Below are 16,698 nucleotides of genomic sequence, written 5' to 3'. Positions count from 1 at the left end.
CTCCCGGTGGGCCCGGGGCTGTGTTGCTCCGCTCTGTGCCTACTTCGGAAGTTTTCTGTTACCTCCTTTATTCTTAGTCTGTTACCAGTTACTTCTCACATCAAACACCATTCCTACTAAAGTGCTGTTTGTCACCTACTGTGGACTTGGAAACCCTAAGAAACTAAGCTTGAAAGGTGTAAAAGTAGTCCGACTACTGGCAGAGAGGGGAAGGACTGAGGGTTCTCCTTGGGCCTTGAGAACTTAAATTTTATTCAGTCTGCACAGTGGTGACTGCGTGCTTGATTCGTGACCAGGTTCCCAAGTGGCAGAGTTGCTAGATATGTGTGGTTATGGGGGTGAAAATGAATTGAGCTGAACTTGAACTGAGTCCTTCACGTGTCAGACACAGATGATAGTACAAACATTTAACTTTTATCAAATTTCATATTAATTCACACTGGCAACCAAATAATATTGAACATATGACATCTTTGTACTATCATTCAGAAGATTGCTAAAGTGAAATTCACAAAACGTAAAATTAACCATTTTAGTGGCATTTAATACATTCATGATGTTGTGCAACCACCACCTCTGTCTAGTTCCAAATGTTTTCATCACACCAAAGCAGAATTTCATTCCCATTAAGCAGTTACTCCTTAATCCCCCCTTCCCTCTGGCCCCTAGCAACCACAAACCTACTCTCTGCCCCCATGGATTTACCTATTCTGGATATTTCACGTAAATGGGATCATGCAATATGTGACATTTTGTATTTGGCTTTTGTAGCACACAAAAACAAAAGACCAGTAACTAATAAATTCTGTATTTTACATGCAACTGAGACTTAGAACTGGCAGTAAAATTCTATGAATTAATATAATTACTAGAGAATAATTATATTTACCTGCAATGGGTGGACCCACAGTCATGGGAAGAGACATGAGTCCGAGCAGAAATCCAATTGCTTGGGAAACATCCTGGGCACCAACTAACTCAAAGGCAATGGGGGCCATGATTGAAATGAAGCATCCGTCGAAGAGGCCCATGATGAGACACACAGCTATCAGGGCCCCAAAGACGCTACACAAGGGAATCATCATGGACATCACACCGATGAAGAAAAAGGAGATTACCTAGGACAGACACCACAATGTCAACTCTGCTTTCAGGAAATGTTTTACAATCACTAAGCAACTTGTTTAGAACTTTTAAGTAGTTGTTGGTTCCTGGGCCAGTTTCACCTTGATTTTATATACATAATCAACTTCCATAATCATCTCCCGAGTTCCCCTAGTATTCTCCCAATACTTCCATTAAGGCAGCGATTTTCAACCCTTTTCGTCTCAAAGCACACATGAATTAATTACTAAAATTCTGTGGCACACCAAAAAAAGTTATATTTTTTGCTGATCTAACAAAAAGAAAAGAATAGGTATAATTTTGATTCATTTACACCAGTTGGCTGTTGTCTTTCTTTTTCATTGATTTTTATTTTATTTTATTTTTTTAGAGAGCGAGAAACATCGATTTTTTTGTTCCATTTATTTATGCATTCATTGGTTGACTCTTGTATGTGCCCTATCTGGGGATCAAACCCGCAACCTTGGCATATGGTGATGATGCTCTAATCAGCTGAGCTACCTGGCCAGAGCAAAGCATCAGGTTTTTTAAAAAGCATGCATATAATAGCAACTATCATTTATTTAATATTTTTTCAATGGCAGACATTGTTCTAAGAACTTCAGATGGTGGCTTTCGTAACAACTTTATGAGGTGGGTACTAATGTTATTCCTGCTTTACAGAAAAAGCTAGTGATGCTGGGAGAGGTTTAGCAGCATGGTCACGGCACAGAGGGAACCAGCCTGGCGCCCATGCCGGCATGGGCAGTAGCAGGGAGCTGACGGAACTGTTCTGGGAGGGAACCGCCAACGAGAGTGTGGGTGGGGAGACAGGGAGACTATCTGGATCACCACTTCCTCTGCTGTTTTGTCCTAGGATCTGCTCAGCACACCCACAGCACACCGAGCTTGTCAGCATGTCTGAGAACAACCCCTTACAACCGCAGTGTGCACCAGAATCACCAGAGTATGAATGAGAGACCCAGGAGTGGCAGTTTTCACAAGTTCCCCAAGTGACTTTAGCAAAAGTGATCCACTAACCCCAAAACAAAAAATGTGCTCTTGGCCCTGGCCAGTTGGCTCAGCAGTAGAGCGTCGGCCTGGCGTGCAGGAGTCCCGGGTTTGATTCCCAGCCAGGGCACACAGGAGAGGCGCCCATTTGCTTCTCCACCCCTCCCCCTCTCCTTCCTCTCTGTCTCTCTCTTCCCCTCCCGCAGCGAGGCTCCATTGGAGCGGAGATGGCCCGGGTGCTGGGGATGGCTCTGTGGCCTCTGCCTCAGGCGCTAGAATGGCTCTGGACGCAACAGAGCGACGCCCCAGAGGGGCAAAACATCGCCCCCTAGTGGGCATGCTGGGTGGATCCCGGTCGGGTGCATGTGGGAGTCTGTCTGACTACCTCCCCGTTTCCAGCTTCGGAAAAATGAAAAAAAAAAAAAAAAAGTGCTCTTGGCCCTGGCCAAGTAGCTCAGTGGATAAAGCATGTTCCCTGTATGCTGAGGTCATGGATTCAATCCCCAGTCAGGGCACATATGATAAGCAAACCAGGAGTACACAACCAAATAGAACAACTAAGTGAAACAAATCCAAGGAAATGTCTTCTGTCATAATATTACAGGCTCTAAAACAAGGGTAGTCAACCTTTTTATACCTACCACCCACTTTTGTATCTGTTAGTGGTAAAATTTTCTAACCGCCCACCAGTTCCACAGTAATGGTGATTAATAAAGTAGGGAAGTAACTTTACTTTATAAAATTTATAAAGCAGAGTTACAGCAAGTTAAAGCATATAATAATAATTACTTACCAAGTACTTTATGTCGGATTTTCGCTAAGTTTGGCAGAATAAATCTTTATAAAACAACTTACTATAGTTAAACCTATCTTTTTATTTATACTTTGGTTGCTCCGCTACCACCCACCATGAAAGCTGGAACGTCCACTAGTGGGCAGCAGGGACCAGGTTGACTACCACTGCTCTAGAAGAATAACCCCCTGTTTTATTTAGATTATGTACCTAAACACAAAAAACAAAAACATTTTTTTGCTATTACCATTCCCATTTCTAGCACAAAGGAAGCATTCTTGGAGAAATGGATGTTTAACTTTTGCTCATGAATCTAAGTACAGTTTAAGAGGAAAAATGAGCTGCACCTGAATAAGCAGAAGGCACTTTCAGAGGCAGATGCAATTTTGGCCACAGTTAGATTCAAGTGTTCCTCCTATGAATTTATGCAACATAACATTTCCAGACCCTTAGAGCCTCTGGCTAGTAACTCAGAGCAGACAGCAGTTGGCAGCAGCGATCTGCCAGTCCATCACACACCAACAGGAAGTATTCAGGCCACAGCCAAGTGGCTGGCTCTCTCTAAAGCACCCAGAGGCCCTCCTTTCGAATGCTGCAGGGGGAGTCTGTTCAGTCTCTCCACAGCACGAGGACCGCCATCTGCTGTGCCCTGGTGCCACAGCCTCACCGAGAAGCAGGGGCCTCACAGTCTTATTCCTTATGTAGGATGGGGAATTGCGAAGTATTTGGATAATATTTTGGAAATAGCTTCTGTTGGTAAAGCATATATCCTTATCCCAAGGTATCTTAAGGAAAATGTAAAATGGAATGAAAAACTGGGCAACACTGATCAGTCCATCCTACCTCGACTCGAAGAGGAAGCTAACACAAGAAGATGGATAAAAGTTTGGATGGATTTAATTTTTCTAAATTACAAAAAAAAAATTTTTTTTCTAAAGTATAAAAGTAACTCATGAATACATTAACTTTTTTCCCCATTGATTTGAGAGAGGAAAAGTGGGGAAGAGGGAGAGAGAGGGGAAAAAAGCATCAACTCCTGTTCCACTTAGTTGTTCCATCTAGTTGCACACTCATTGGAACCTGCGACCTTGGCACACCAGGACAGCACTCTATCCACTGAGCTATCTGGCCAGGGCCGTGCATACATTGTTTCACAAAATTCAAATCTTAGGAAAAATGTATACAGTGATATATGAAAGTCTCCCTTCAATCCCTTCTACCCTCAGCCCATGCTCACTTTCCTGTCGGGAATAACCACTCAGTTTGGTTTGCATCCTCCTAGGTCTTTCCTGTGTACACCCACATGTTTAGGTTTATCTGCTTTACATTCACGGATATGATGTCTACACTTCAGGATGCCCGTATGAGGGTCAAATAAGTTTGTAAATATGATGTATACATTCGCTTGCTTGTGGTTTGCACTGCAGGCTGGGCAACGCCAGATATAGTGGTCTGAGGTTGCAGATCACCTTCCTGATTGGGCGGGGCCACTGTCCTGCTAATGTTTCCTGGAAGAGAGATTCTGCCCCCACCAGAGAGGGGCAGGAGGATTTTTTTCTCTTTTCCCTGATCTCTTGCCCTCCATGGGAAAAGCAGGTTTTCTGCTTTTCCCTCGGCTTTTCCTGTGGCTTGCCTGTCTTGGTGAGACACCAATCAACAGAATGGCCCACTGTTAGTCAAGTAAGTTTATAAATATGATGTATATGTTTGCTCGCTTATAGTTTGCATTGGGTGTGGGGGACAGGTTGTAAGCAAGCAGGGTTGTTATAGCCTAAGGCTTAGTTAAGACTAAGCCTTTTCCACCCTTTTAATACTAAGATCTTCTCAACACTAAGCTTTTCCCCACACCCTTGACTGTTGCATGATGTGGGGTGGTGCACTCTCAGAAGGAATCCCATTATGCCTCAGATAAGTGACTTTGTATCAGAGACTTCCTTGTTTGTATATTAGATTAAAGGTTTTGATTTCTACACTATAAAATGGGGCAGAGGAGCCCAGGCTGGAGGAGAGCAGAGAAAGGCCACGTGGGGGAGAGGAGAAGCAGCCAAGATGGCGAAGTGCTGAAGGAGAAGCCAGTGTGTGCAGAGTTTGTGCAGAGAGGAGATGGGGAACAGAGGTGAATAAGGCTAGTGAGCTAGAAACCTTTGATCCTAGGAAAACTCGGGTCAGTGGCTTTGGGAGCCCTGAATGGAAAGGGAAGTGTTTTCCCACTGTGTGTATTTCTTGCCCGCTGGGTGCAAGCTAGGATTAAAGGTAATGGCCCACCAGTTCTTGGCTCCGTCGTTTCATTACTGGAAAGCCAGTAGCCATGGCCACCATCACAGCCGCTGGGCCCATGCAGGTTCGCATTGGATTTGGACATATGGTGATGGAACAATGGAGCCAAGAACTGGTGGTCCATTAGCTTTAATCCTAGCTTGCACCCGGCGGGCAAGTAAGACACACGCTGGGCTCCAAAACCCACTCATTCAGTGCTCACAAAGCTACTGACTTACCTGAATTTCCTAGAATCAAAGGTGTCTAGGCCCTGGCCGGTTGGCTCAGCGGTAGAGCATCGGCCTGGTGTGCAGGAGTCCCGAGTTCGATTCCCGGCCAGGGCACACAGGAGAGGCACCCATTTGCTTCTCCACCCCTCCCCCTCTCCTTCCTCTCTGTCTCTCTCTTCCCCTCCCGCAGCGAGGCTCCATTGGCGCAAAGATGGCCCGGGCAATGGGGATAGCTCTGTGGCCTCTGCCTCAGGCACTAGAATGGCTCTGAATGCAACAGAGCGACGCCCTAGAGGGGCAAAGCATCGCCCCCTGGTGGGCATGCCGGGTGGATCCCGGTCAGGCGCATGCAGGAGTCTTGTCTTTGGAAAAAAAAAAAAGGTGTCTACCTCACCAGTCTTATTCACCTCTGTTCCCCATCTCCTTCTCTCTACACAAACTCTTCTCCTTCAGCACTCTGCCATCTTGGCTGCCTCTCCCCTTCTCCATGTGGCCTTTCTCTGCTCTCCTCTCTAATGCTAATCTCAGGAACTTGGTCTGCCCCACTTTATAGTGTAGAAATCAAAACCTTTAATCCAATATACAAACAAGGAAGTCTCTGACACAAAGTCACTTATCTGAGGCATAATGGGATTCCTCATGAGAGTGCACCACCCCACATCATGCAATCAGTCAAGGGTGTGGGGAAAAGCTTAGTCTTAAAACTAAGCCTCAGGCCAGGGGTCCCCAAACCTTTTACACAGGGGGCCAGTTCACTGTCCCTCAGACCGTTGGAGGGCCGGACTATAAAAAAAAAAACTATAAACAAATCCCTATGCACACTGCACATATCTTATTTTAAAGTAAAAAAACAATGGAAACAAATTCAATATTTAAAATAAAGAACAAGTAAATTTAAATCAACAAACTGACCAGTATTTCAATGGGAACTATGGGCCTGCTTTTAGCTAATGAGATGGTCAGTGTCCGGTTCCATATTTGTCACTGCTAGCCGTAACAAGTGATATGACGTGCTTCCGGAGCCGTGACACATGTGTCCCTTGTCACCAGAAGTAGTACTGTACGTGAGCGATGCCACGCTTTGCATCTGCATCCTGTGCTCCTCTCACTGACCACCAATGAAAGAGGTGCCCCTTCCGTAAGTGCGGCAGGGGCCAGATAAATGGCCTCAGGGGACTGCATGTGGCCTGCAGGCCGTAGTTTGGGGACCCCTGCCTTAGGCCATAACCACCCTGCCAGCTTACAGCCTGTCCCCCACACCCAATGCAAACTATAAGCAAGCAAACATATATCATATTTAAAAACTTATTTGACCAACAATTACCATCTGAATCAAATGAGAACCTGCATGGGCCAGGCAGCTATGATGATGGCCGTGGCTACTGGCTTTACATTTGGTGTAGTCTCTGACAGGATTTGGACAAGTTCGGTATGGAGCCACCACCACCTTTGAAGAGGTGGAGTAGAGGACTGGCTGCTATTATGGTTCCCTATGGCTGTCCTTTTGGGGACCGTAGGCTGGCTGAGTTTTACAGCCATGAGTGAGGAAACCGAGAGCTCTGTGGAAGAGGCTGCCTGGGATCTGCCAACCGAGCAGTGGAAGGAGCTGGAGCAAGCACCGGAGAAGGAGGCCGACCAGGTTCGTGAGATTCGCTTGGAAATGGAGCAGCTGCTGGAGAAGGAATCACAGGTTCATGAGTCGCAGATTGCCCTGGATGTTGAGGATAGCCAGCAGCGGTGGGAGGCCAGGGCTGAGGCTGGAGTTGGGGCTGCAAGGCCCACAGACCAGAAGGCGGCAGCGGCCCGGGGCTCGAGCTCAGCAGCAGGAGCTGGTGTTTTCAGTTCCTCTTTGGAGGATGAGGAGAATTGGGCAGGAGCTGCGACTCAGTCTCCAGAAGGTGAGAGCCCAGCAGCAAGGAGTACTTACTATGCCCCTGGTAGGTCTCCGATTTTGGGACATAGGAGTGACTGCCATCATGCTCTCCAGAGCAGAGATGGAAATGCTGACTGCCATTGCCATGTGCTCCTCTTTGGGACAGTGTAAGACCTGCCAGGACGGCAGGAATAAGGAGGGTGGCTGAGGCCCCATGTGCGTGGACTGATTCCTGGACTACTACCAGAGTGGGCACTGGCTCCTTTGTTGGATGGACTTACGGATTTTGGACAATGTGAAATACCCTCATGGGGGTGGGGGGCGGCTTTGCTGGAGGCCCTCCCCCTTCCCCGGGAAGCTTTTCTCATGGCTAGAAAGAAGGCCGAGGACATTTTGTGCTTTTGGTAAAGTGCTCAGAGACTGGTGAAATGTACCTTTGTAATTGTTGAAATTGTATGATTTGTCATGTTGTTGTAATTTGTGTAATGTGCCTAATTTCCTTGTGCAGGAATACCTGCGCTTTAGATTGTAAGTGAGCAAAAGGGGTGGAATGTTGGTCAAATAAGTTTGTAAATATGATATATTGGTTTGCTCACTTATAGTTTGCATTGGGTGTGGGGGACAGGCTGTAAGCAGGCAGGGTAGTTATATCCTAAGGCTTAGTTGTTTTTCTTTGTTTGTTTTGTTTTTTGTATTTTTCTGAAGTTGGAAATGGGGAGGCAGTCAGACAGACTCCCGCATGCGCCCGACTGGGATCCACCCGGCATGCCCACCAGGGGGCGATGCGCTGCCCAACTGGGACATTGCTCTGTTGCAACAAGAGCCATTATTCTAGCGCCTGAGGCAGAGGCCACAGAGCCATCCACAGCGCCCGGGCCAACTTTGCTCCAATGGAGCCTTGGCTGCGGGAGGGGAAGAGAGAGACAGAGGAAGGAGAGGGGGAGGGGTGGAGAAGCAGATGGGCGCTTCTCTTGTGTGCCCTGGCTGGGAATCAAACCTGGGACTCCTGCACGCCAGGCTGACGCTCTACCACTGAGCCAATGGGCCAGGGCCCTAAGGCTTAGTTTTAAGACTAAGCCTTTCCCACCCTAAGTGACTTTGTATCAGAGACTTCGTTGTTTGTATACTGGATTAAAGGTTTTGTTTTCTACACTATAAAATGGAGCAGACTGGGAGCTTGCTCTCTCTCGGTTCCTGAGATTAGCATTAGAGAAGAGAGCAGAGAGGAGAGCAGAGAGGCCACGTGGAGAAGAAGAGAAGTAGCCAAGATGGCAGAGTGCTGAAGAAATCAGTTTGTGCAGAGAGGAGATGGGGAACAAAGATGAATAAGGCTGGTGAGGTACAAACCTTTGATCCTAGGAAACTCAGATAAGTCAGTGGCTTTGGGAGCCCTGAATGGAAAGGGAAGTGTTTTCCCACTGTGTGTATTTCTTGCCCGCTGGGTGCTAGCTAGGATTAAAGCTAATGGCCCACCAGTTCATGGCTCTGTTATTTCATTACCATTTGTCTGAAGCAAATGTGAACCTGCATGGCCCAGGCGGCTGTGATGGTGGCCGTGGCTACTGGCTTTACACGTTATGATTTGGTAATTCTATTGCTGTACTTTGTACTGTTTCCGTTTATGCAATGACCTCACTCCTCGCACAGTGACCATCATGGAAGATACCTGTGGTGTAGATTGTAAAGCGAGCAAAGGGGTGGAATGTTGGTCAAATAAGTTCGTAAATATGATGTTTGTGTTTGCTCACTTGTGGTTTGCATTGGGGGCTGGGCAATGTCGGATATAGTGGTCTGTGAGGTTGCAGGTCGCCTTCCTGATTGGGAGGGGCCGTTGTCTTGCTAATGTTTCCTGGAAGAGAGATTTTGCCCCCCCCTTTCCCCCCACCAAGAGGGGCAGGAGGATTTCTTTCTCTTCTCCCGAGTCTCTTGTCCTCCGTGGGAGAAGCAGGTGTTCTGCGTTTCCCTTGGCTTTTCTTGTGGCTGGCCTGTCCTGGTGAGACACCGACAAACAGAACGGCCCACCATCCTCTGACTCTGCCTACCGTCTGCCTGAATTTAATGAGAATCTGCATGTGAATGGCCATAATGGCGGCGGCAGCCCGGCTTACACCATGTCACACAGAAATAGGACACAATGGGAAAGTGATCCAAATCCAAAATTTTCAGTTCTTTCATTACAGTGTTATAATTTCCAAACCTCTGAAACACTCTCACACTTCTGAGACAGTTAGATGTTGGAGACACAAACCTGTAATAAGTTAATGGCAACTAGAAAAGCAGGCCTGTGAAGTTAGGAGTGATGGTAAGGAAATAACAGAACACAGCCTTTCCTCTTCCCAATGAAGTACATACTCTGGGAACCTTTACAAAGATTTTCTTAACCATTATTATTCCACATAATGCAGTTCAGTTACCTCTTCACTCAGGATTTAACATTGTTAGGCTGAAGTAGCCGGAACCCAGGACCTTGATGGAAGTTCGAATTCAGAACTATTAAGCAAAAGTGTGAGATATACTCCTAAACTGTTACTTATGACAAAGTCTCCAGTTCAGGATAACCAAGGTCTCCTTTCTTGAGACCTGTTCCAAATCAGGATCTGCCTTAGTGTTTGATAGAATATTAAAGCAATAATAAAAGCAAAGATTCCTTTACCCTCCACCCTAGCCCAGCACTTTATATAAGATGTCACCATGAATGCTCACCACAGCCTGTTCTGGAGACAGGTGGCGGGGCTGGTGATACTGTCCACTCCAGAGCCTTTGCTTTTCTGCTCTGCAGCCTCACAAACCCGGGATGACTCTGACCAGAAATCAGACTGTGTAGGAGGTTGTATAAAGTGTGTTCTGTGCCCAGCTGCCACTCAGGAGTGGCTTCAAGGGACAGGATGGGAGAGAATTCTCATAGCCCCAGGAGGTTAAGCTGTAACAGTGAAAGCAGAAAGCGGGTAGGTCTGAGAAAACACCAACAGAGGAAGGAGAGAGAGGTAAGCATCAGGAGCATTCCAATTCTGAAAGGCTGGGCCCAAAGGCAGACAAGGGAGGAAAAGAGGACAGGAAGTGAGGAATATGGAAATAGGCAGAGCAGTTATTGATTGCAGCTAAGAAGAAAGCTAAGAATAAAAAACCACATTGAATGTTAGGAGCTGGGGCAGGGAAGCCAGGAAGAGACAACAGGGGAGCGCTGTGCAGGGCAGTCCAGTAACCGCTGGTGGGCCTGTGCGGGCTGGCTCCTGTGCCCCGCATGGTGGGCCTGTGCGGGCTGGCTCCTGTGCCCCTGCGTTCACAGGACGGCCCCTCAGCGGCCCCCAGCGGCCACAGGACACTCTGCAGGCGTCTCTGAAATGCAGTCATCTCACCTGTGACTGTACCCCATCCATCTGGATGGAAAAAAAAAATTAAAAACCAACCAGATAAGACCTAAAACGGGACCTAAAAGTAGTGTGACTAACATCCAATCCAAAACCAAATGACTGACTTCTAACTGCTGTGTTACTACTGACCAAACATGGGAGAGATTAGTAAAGCCTGTATTTTCCTTTGTAAGTTAAATATAATGAGTATTAAAATGTGCCCCCAAAATGTTGTAAACGACCTGACTACCCTACCTGTAGTAAGAATTTTTTTTAAAAGTTGGAGTGAAACGTTGAGGTGTAAAATACACCATGACTTCCCCCAGTGTGGCACCTTGGTGAACCTGCATCCGCTCTCATCCAGCCGCTGCGCTGAGCGCTCGTCCGTCCGCTCTCACCCGGCTGCTGAGCTGAGCGCTCGTCCGTCCGCTCTCACCCGGCCGCCGCGCTGAGCGGACCGGCATCCACTCTCACCCGGCCGCTGCGCTGAGCGCTCGTCCGTCCGCTCTCACCCGGCTGCTGAGCTGAGCGCTCGTCCATCCGCTCTCACCCGGCCGCCACGCTGAGCGGTCCGGCATCCGCTCTCACCCGGCCGCCACGCTGAGCGGTCCTGCATCCGCTCTCACCCGGCCGCTGCGCTGAGCGCTCGTCCATCCGCTCTCTCCCGGCCTCTGCGCTGAGCGCTCGTCCATCCGCTCTCACCCGGCCTCTGCGCTGAGCGCTCGTCCATCCGCTCTCACCCGGCCGCTGCGCTGAGCGGACATGCATCCGCTCTCACCCGGCCGCTGCGCTGAGCGGACATGCATCCGCTCTCACCGGGCCCCTGCGCTGAGCGGACCTGCATCCGCTCTCACCCGGCCGCTGCGCTGAGCGCTCGTCCATCCGCTCTCACCGGGCCCCTGCGCTGAGCGGACCTGCATCCGCTCTCACCGGGCCCCTGCGCTGAGCGCTCGTCCATCTGCTGTCACCCGGCCGCTGCGCTGAGCAGACCTGCATCCGCTCTCACCGGGCCCCTGCGCTGAGCGGACCTGCATCCGCTCTCACCGGGCCCCTGCGCTGAGCGGACCTGCATCCGCTCTCACCGGGCCCCTGCGCTGAGCGGACCTGCATCCGCTCTCACCGGGCCCCTGCGCTGAGCGGTCCTGCATCCGCTCTCACCGGGCCCCTGCGCTGAGCGGACCTGCATCCGCTCTCACCGGGCCCCTGCGCTGAGCGCTCGTCCATCTGCTGTCACCCGGCCGCTGCGCTGAGCAGACCTGCATCCGCTCTCACCGGGCCCCTGCGCTGAGCGGACCTGCATCCGCTCTCACCGGGCCCCTGCGCTGAGCGCTCGTCCATCTGCTGTCACCCGGCCGCTGCGCTGAGCAGACCTGCATCCGCTCTCACCGGGCCCCTACGCTGAGCGGACCTGCATCCGCTCTCACCGGGCCCCTGCGCTGAGCGGACCTGCATCCGCTCTCACCGGGCCCCTGCGCTGAGCGGACCTGCATCCGCTCTCACCCGGCCGCTGCGCTGAGCGCTCGTCCATCCGCTCTCACCGGGCCCCTGCGCTGAGCGGACCTGCATCCGCTCTCACCGGGCCCCTGCGCTGATAGGTCCTGCATCCGCTCTCACCGGGCCCCTGCGCTGAGCGGACCTGCATCCGCTCTCACCAGCCCTTCCACTGATTTCCCACGTGGTCCTCCTCCCCTCCTCACATGGCTTCCTCTCAGTATCCGTTAGACACACACAGGGTAACCACAGTGATGTTTAAATGTAAAACCAGGCCATATTATTTTCTAACAAACACCCACTACACTTAAAGTAAAATCTCTCCATCCTGGTTCCAAGACCCTGTGGCCTCCGGCTCTTCAGCCTTTTACCTTCCCGCTCTCCGTCCGCCTGTCTTCCCACACACGCCTAGTTTTCCCTGCCTCTTCCTGCCCCAGGAACTCAGGGACCATGTGTCTTATTTATATCACCCCACCGGGTCCAGGCTGGTGCTCGGAGTGCAGTAAACACTTAGATTTTCTCTTTCTTTTTTTTTCTTTTCTTTTCTTTCTTTCTTTCTTTCTTTCTCTTTCTTTTTCTTTCTTTCTCTTTCTTTCCTTTCTCTTTCTTTCTTTCTTCCTTTCTTTCTTTCGTTCTTTCATTCTTTTCTTTCTCTCTCTCTCTCATTCATTCATTGAAATGAAGACCCTGGCCAGTTGGCTCAGTGGTAGAGCATCGGGCTGGTGTGTGAATGTCCCCGGTTTGATTCCGGTCAGGGCACACAGGAGAAGTAACCATCTGCTTCTCCCCACCACCCTCCTTCCCTCTTGCAGCCACGGCTCAAATGGTTCGAGCAATTTGGCCCCGGCACTGAGGATGGCTCCATGACCTCTGCCTCAGGTGCTGAAATAGCTCAGTTGTCCCAGATAGCAATGGAGCAGCAGCTGCAGATAGGCAGAGCACAGCCTTGTAGGGGGCTTGCTGGGTGGGTCCCAGTTGGGGAGCATGCAGGAGTCTGTCTTTGCCTCCCTGTCTCCTGCCTCTTACTTAATAAAAAGGGAGAAAGAAAGAAAGAGAAAATGAAATGAAATAATATGGTTCCTTTATCATCCTTATGCCACCTTCCCCATGGCTTTTGTTCCTCAAAACAAAAATATGCCAGACTGGGGACGCTGTAGGTGGTGCGACTTCCTTCCGCGAGGCTGCAGGAGCACTGTTCCACGCTGTGGGTGTGAGTTCTCCATGTAGGCTATGTCCAGAGTTTTTTGAATGAATGAAAAAGAAGCTGAAAGTTTGTAATGTAATAAATATCCGTTAGAGGGCTCCCTTGACACTTGAGAAGACCAAAGGTTCAGTCAAATGCTTGACAAGGATATCCACAATTAGATAGTAAAAGAAGGGAGAATGATCAGAGTACATACAGTAAATGCTTTAAAAAGGCGCATTCTCCCCCACTTCCTCCTAGCTGTATCACCAGACTCCTTCCTGTGGCTCTCTGCCTGAACTGATGCTCACACAGAACACACAGCAAGACAGCCTCTCTGCCCCTCAGTGTTCATATCTGTAAGTGGAAAAGGCAACAGCACCTTCCCCAAGGGGCCAGGCAAGGGGTAAAGGAGATAACACATGTGGAAGTGCTCACTATGTAGTGTTTGTTATTACTTTAAATCAATTTTGTGTGTGTTGCATTCTACTGAGTGGGCTGGCGCCTGGTGACCCTATGAATGAATGGTGTCCACCTGCTCTGTCCTTAACAGCCCTGCTCAGCTCCTGTACACTCATATCCATGGCGTCTTATACACTCAGTCCATCTAATACGGTGTTTCCCAACGTGGGGCCCACGCCCCACAGGGGGGCAATTCGATAGTTAAGGGGGGCAATTTGAAAATGGACTCGACACGACTTGAACTCTTTCGCCCTGGGCCATTTAAATGCAATGCTAGATATCGGTGCCAAATTTAACAAAAAATGCAATTCTTAAATAATTGCGGTAAATAATTATTAACTATAACTTCGTTTGATGAGACCAAAATATCAACTGGGTGATTGGCGTCGTCAAGTAAACTTCGTCCTGGGTTCACCGCGGAGCGTGCCGTCTGCCGTGGGGAACCCCGGACGTTTTAAAAACTCGCTAAACAACGCAGTTATTCTCACCTAATTGGCCCATCGCAACTTCTGTAGTGTTTCACATCATTCAGTTGGTGTTAATTTGAAATAAGTGTCAGTCAAAACTGTTGTAAAAGCTTGTTGATTTAATAAATATACATATATATTGTATAGATATAATTGGTAAGTATTTGATTTTATTTTTAACAATATTAAACTCTTTATTAAGTACTTCTTGCATCAGGGCTAGAAAGCACTAATATTTTATACATATTATTGGGGCTATAATAGTGCATGCACAACAATTTTAATTTTAGAAGCATAACTTTCCAGAAAATTTTGTCAAGTGGAAAAAATATAGATACCTTTTGATTTGCGGTGGTAGTGTAGTAAATGTGTTATATACATTTAAATAAATATGAATTTTTAGTATATGTTTACTCTATGTCACACTGAATATATTTTAACACATATCCTAATATTAGTTTTTAATTGATCTTATTTTTATTTCTTATAGCCCATAGTAAAATGAGTGGTGCAAGCAAGAAAAAAACTCGTCAATATTCGGAGGAATATTTAAAATTTGGGTTCATACCCGCTGTTCATGATGAGTGGATTCCTTTTTGTCTTTTATGCCAGCAATGCTTGACCAACAAATCAATGAAACAAGGTTGTCTTGAGGAGCATTTGAAGGCGAAACATAGTGCTCATATTAATTCAGATTTGAGTTACTTTAAAACTTTAAAGAAAAATTTTGAAAAAAGAACAACATTAAAGTCTCTATTTCCTGCTCATACTTCAACTAATAATCGTGTTCTTGAGGCTAGTTATCAAATTTCTTTATTCATCGCTAAAACTGGAGAAAATCACACTATAGGAGAGAATTTAATAAAATCGTCAATATCAGCATTTCTTAAAACGGTTCTTGAAAAAGATGACAGGCCCTGGCTGGTTGGCTCAGCGGTAGAGCATCGGCCTGGCGTGCGGGGGACCCAGGTTCGATTCCCAGCCAGGGCACATAGGAAAAGCGCCCATTTGCTTCTCCACCCCCCTCCTTCCCCTCTGTCTCTCTCTTCCCCTCCCACAGCCAAGGCTCCATTGGAGCAAAGATGGCCCGGGCGCTGGGGATGGCTCCTTGGCCTCTGCCCCAGGCGCTAGAGTGGCTCTGGTCGCGGCAGAGCGACCCCCCGGAGGGGCAGAGCATCGCCCCCTGGTGGGCAGAGCGTTGCCCCTGGTGGGCGTGCCGGGTGGATCCCGGTCGGGCACATGCGGGAGTCTGTCTGACTGTCTCCCCGTTTCCAGCTTTAGAAAAAAAAAATACAAAAAATAAAAAATAAAAAAAGAAGAAAAAAAAAAGAAAAAGATGACAAAGATGTAAAAGCTATGCCACTCAGTGACAATACTGTTAGCAGAAGAATAGACGAAATGAGTGAGGATATTGAAAAACAACTTATTGAAAAGCTGAAAACAAGAAAATTCTTCTTGCAAATGGAAGAATCAACTTTGAGAGAAGTGAGGCAGTATTGATAACTTACGTAAGATATATTGATAAAGGACATTTTGCTGAAGAAATGTTGTTCTGTAAAAGATTAGAAAGCACCACTCCTCCAAAGATATATATAATAAGCTAAAAAAACTACTTAGATGTCAATGATATACCAATGAAAAATATAACATCTTGTGCTGCAGATGGTGCTCCCAATATGATGGGCAAGAAAAATGGCTGCTTAAAATTGATGAAAATGCGAATCCAGAAATGATTCTTGTGCATTGTGTTATTCATAGGGAAAACTTGGTAGCTAAAAACATCTCGCCTGTTCTGAATGAAGTATTACATACAGTAATAAAGTGTGTTAATGCTATTAAAGCTAGTGCCAAATGTGAGCATCTTCTCAAGCTATTTTGTGAAGAACAAAATGAAGACCATGTGAGACTTTTACTTCATACTGAGGTAAGATGGCTATCTAAAGGAAACTGTTTGAAAAGTTTTATGGAACTGTTTGATACTCTTAGTGGTTTTTTAAGCGACAAACCTGAAATGAAGTATCTGTTAACAATAGATTGCAAAGCATTTGTGAGCTATTTAGCCGATATCTTTGAAAAACTAAATATATTAAATAAGCAATTTCAAGGAACAAATAAAACTCTTGTTGATGCAAAAGCAAAGATACTTGGTTTCATTACCAATATTGAGTTATGTCAGAAACATATTAACAACAAAAACTTTAAACAGTTTCATTGGCTCCAAAAATGTGAAGTAACTGATACCGCTTTACTTGTTATTGTCAATCATTTGAATTTCTATCGGCTAATTTAAAAGAAAGATTTTCTGATTTAAAACAAATTGATTTCCCAACATGGATGATGCAGCCAATGTTAGTGGATTTGTCTGATATATCAAATATGCAGTATCAAGAAGAACTCGCAGAATTGCAAAATGATGAGTCAGTTAAAGCTTTATTTAATATCAAAGGAGCGATGACATGGCTTTGTGAGGAAACAGAA

At 47.2% G+C, this 16,698-nt stretch overlaps 1 protein-coding gene across 1 annotated transcript in view; it reads right to left on the bottom strand.

The window, feature by feature from the left end:
• Positions 1-16,698, bottom strand: part of SLC16A10 (solute carrier family 16 member 10) — a 157,667-nt gene that overhangs the window by 11,073 nt on the left and 129,896 nt on the right. The window contains exon 5 of the mRNA XM_066247767.1: positions 890-1,118. Coding sequence (XP_066103864.1) covers positions 890-1,118 — 229 coding nt within the window. The remainder of the gene's footprint in view (positions 1-889; positions 1,119-16,698) is intronic.

This window comes from Saccopteryx bilineata, chromosome 12 (genome assembly GCF_036850765.1).
Source record: "Saccopteryx bilineata isolate mSacBil1 chromosome 12, mSacBil1_pri_phased_curated, whole genome shotgun sequence".
NCBI lineage: Eukaryota > Metazoa > Chordata > Mammalia > Chiroptera > Emballonuridae > Saccopteryx > Saccopteryx bilineata.
The sequence above is the reverse complement of the archived record's forward strand: the minus strand, read 5'-3'. Positions and strand labels throughout refer to the sequence as shown.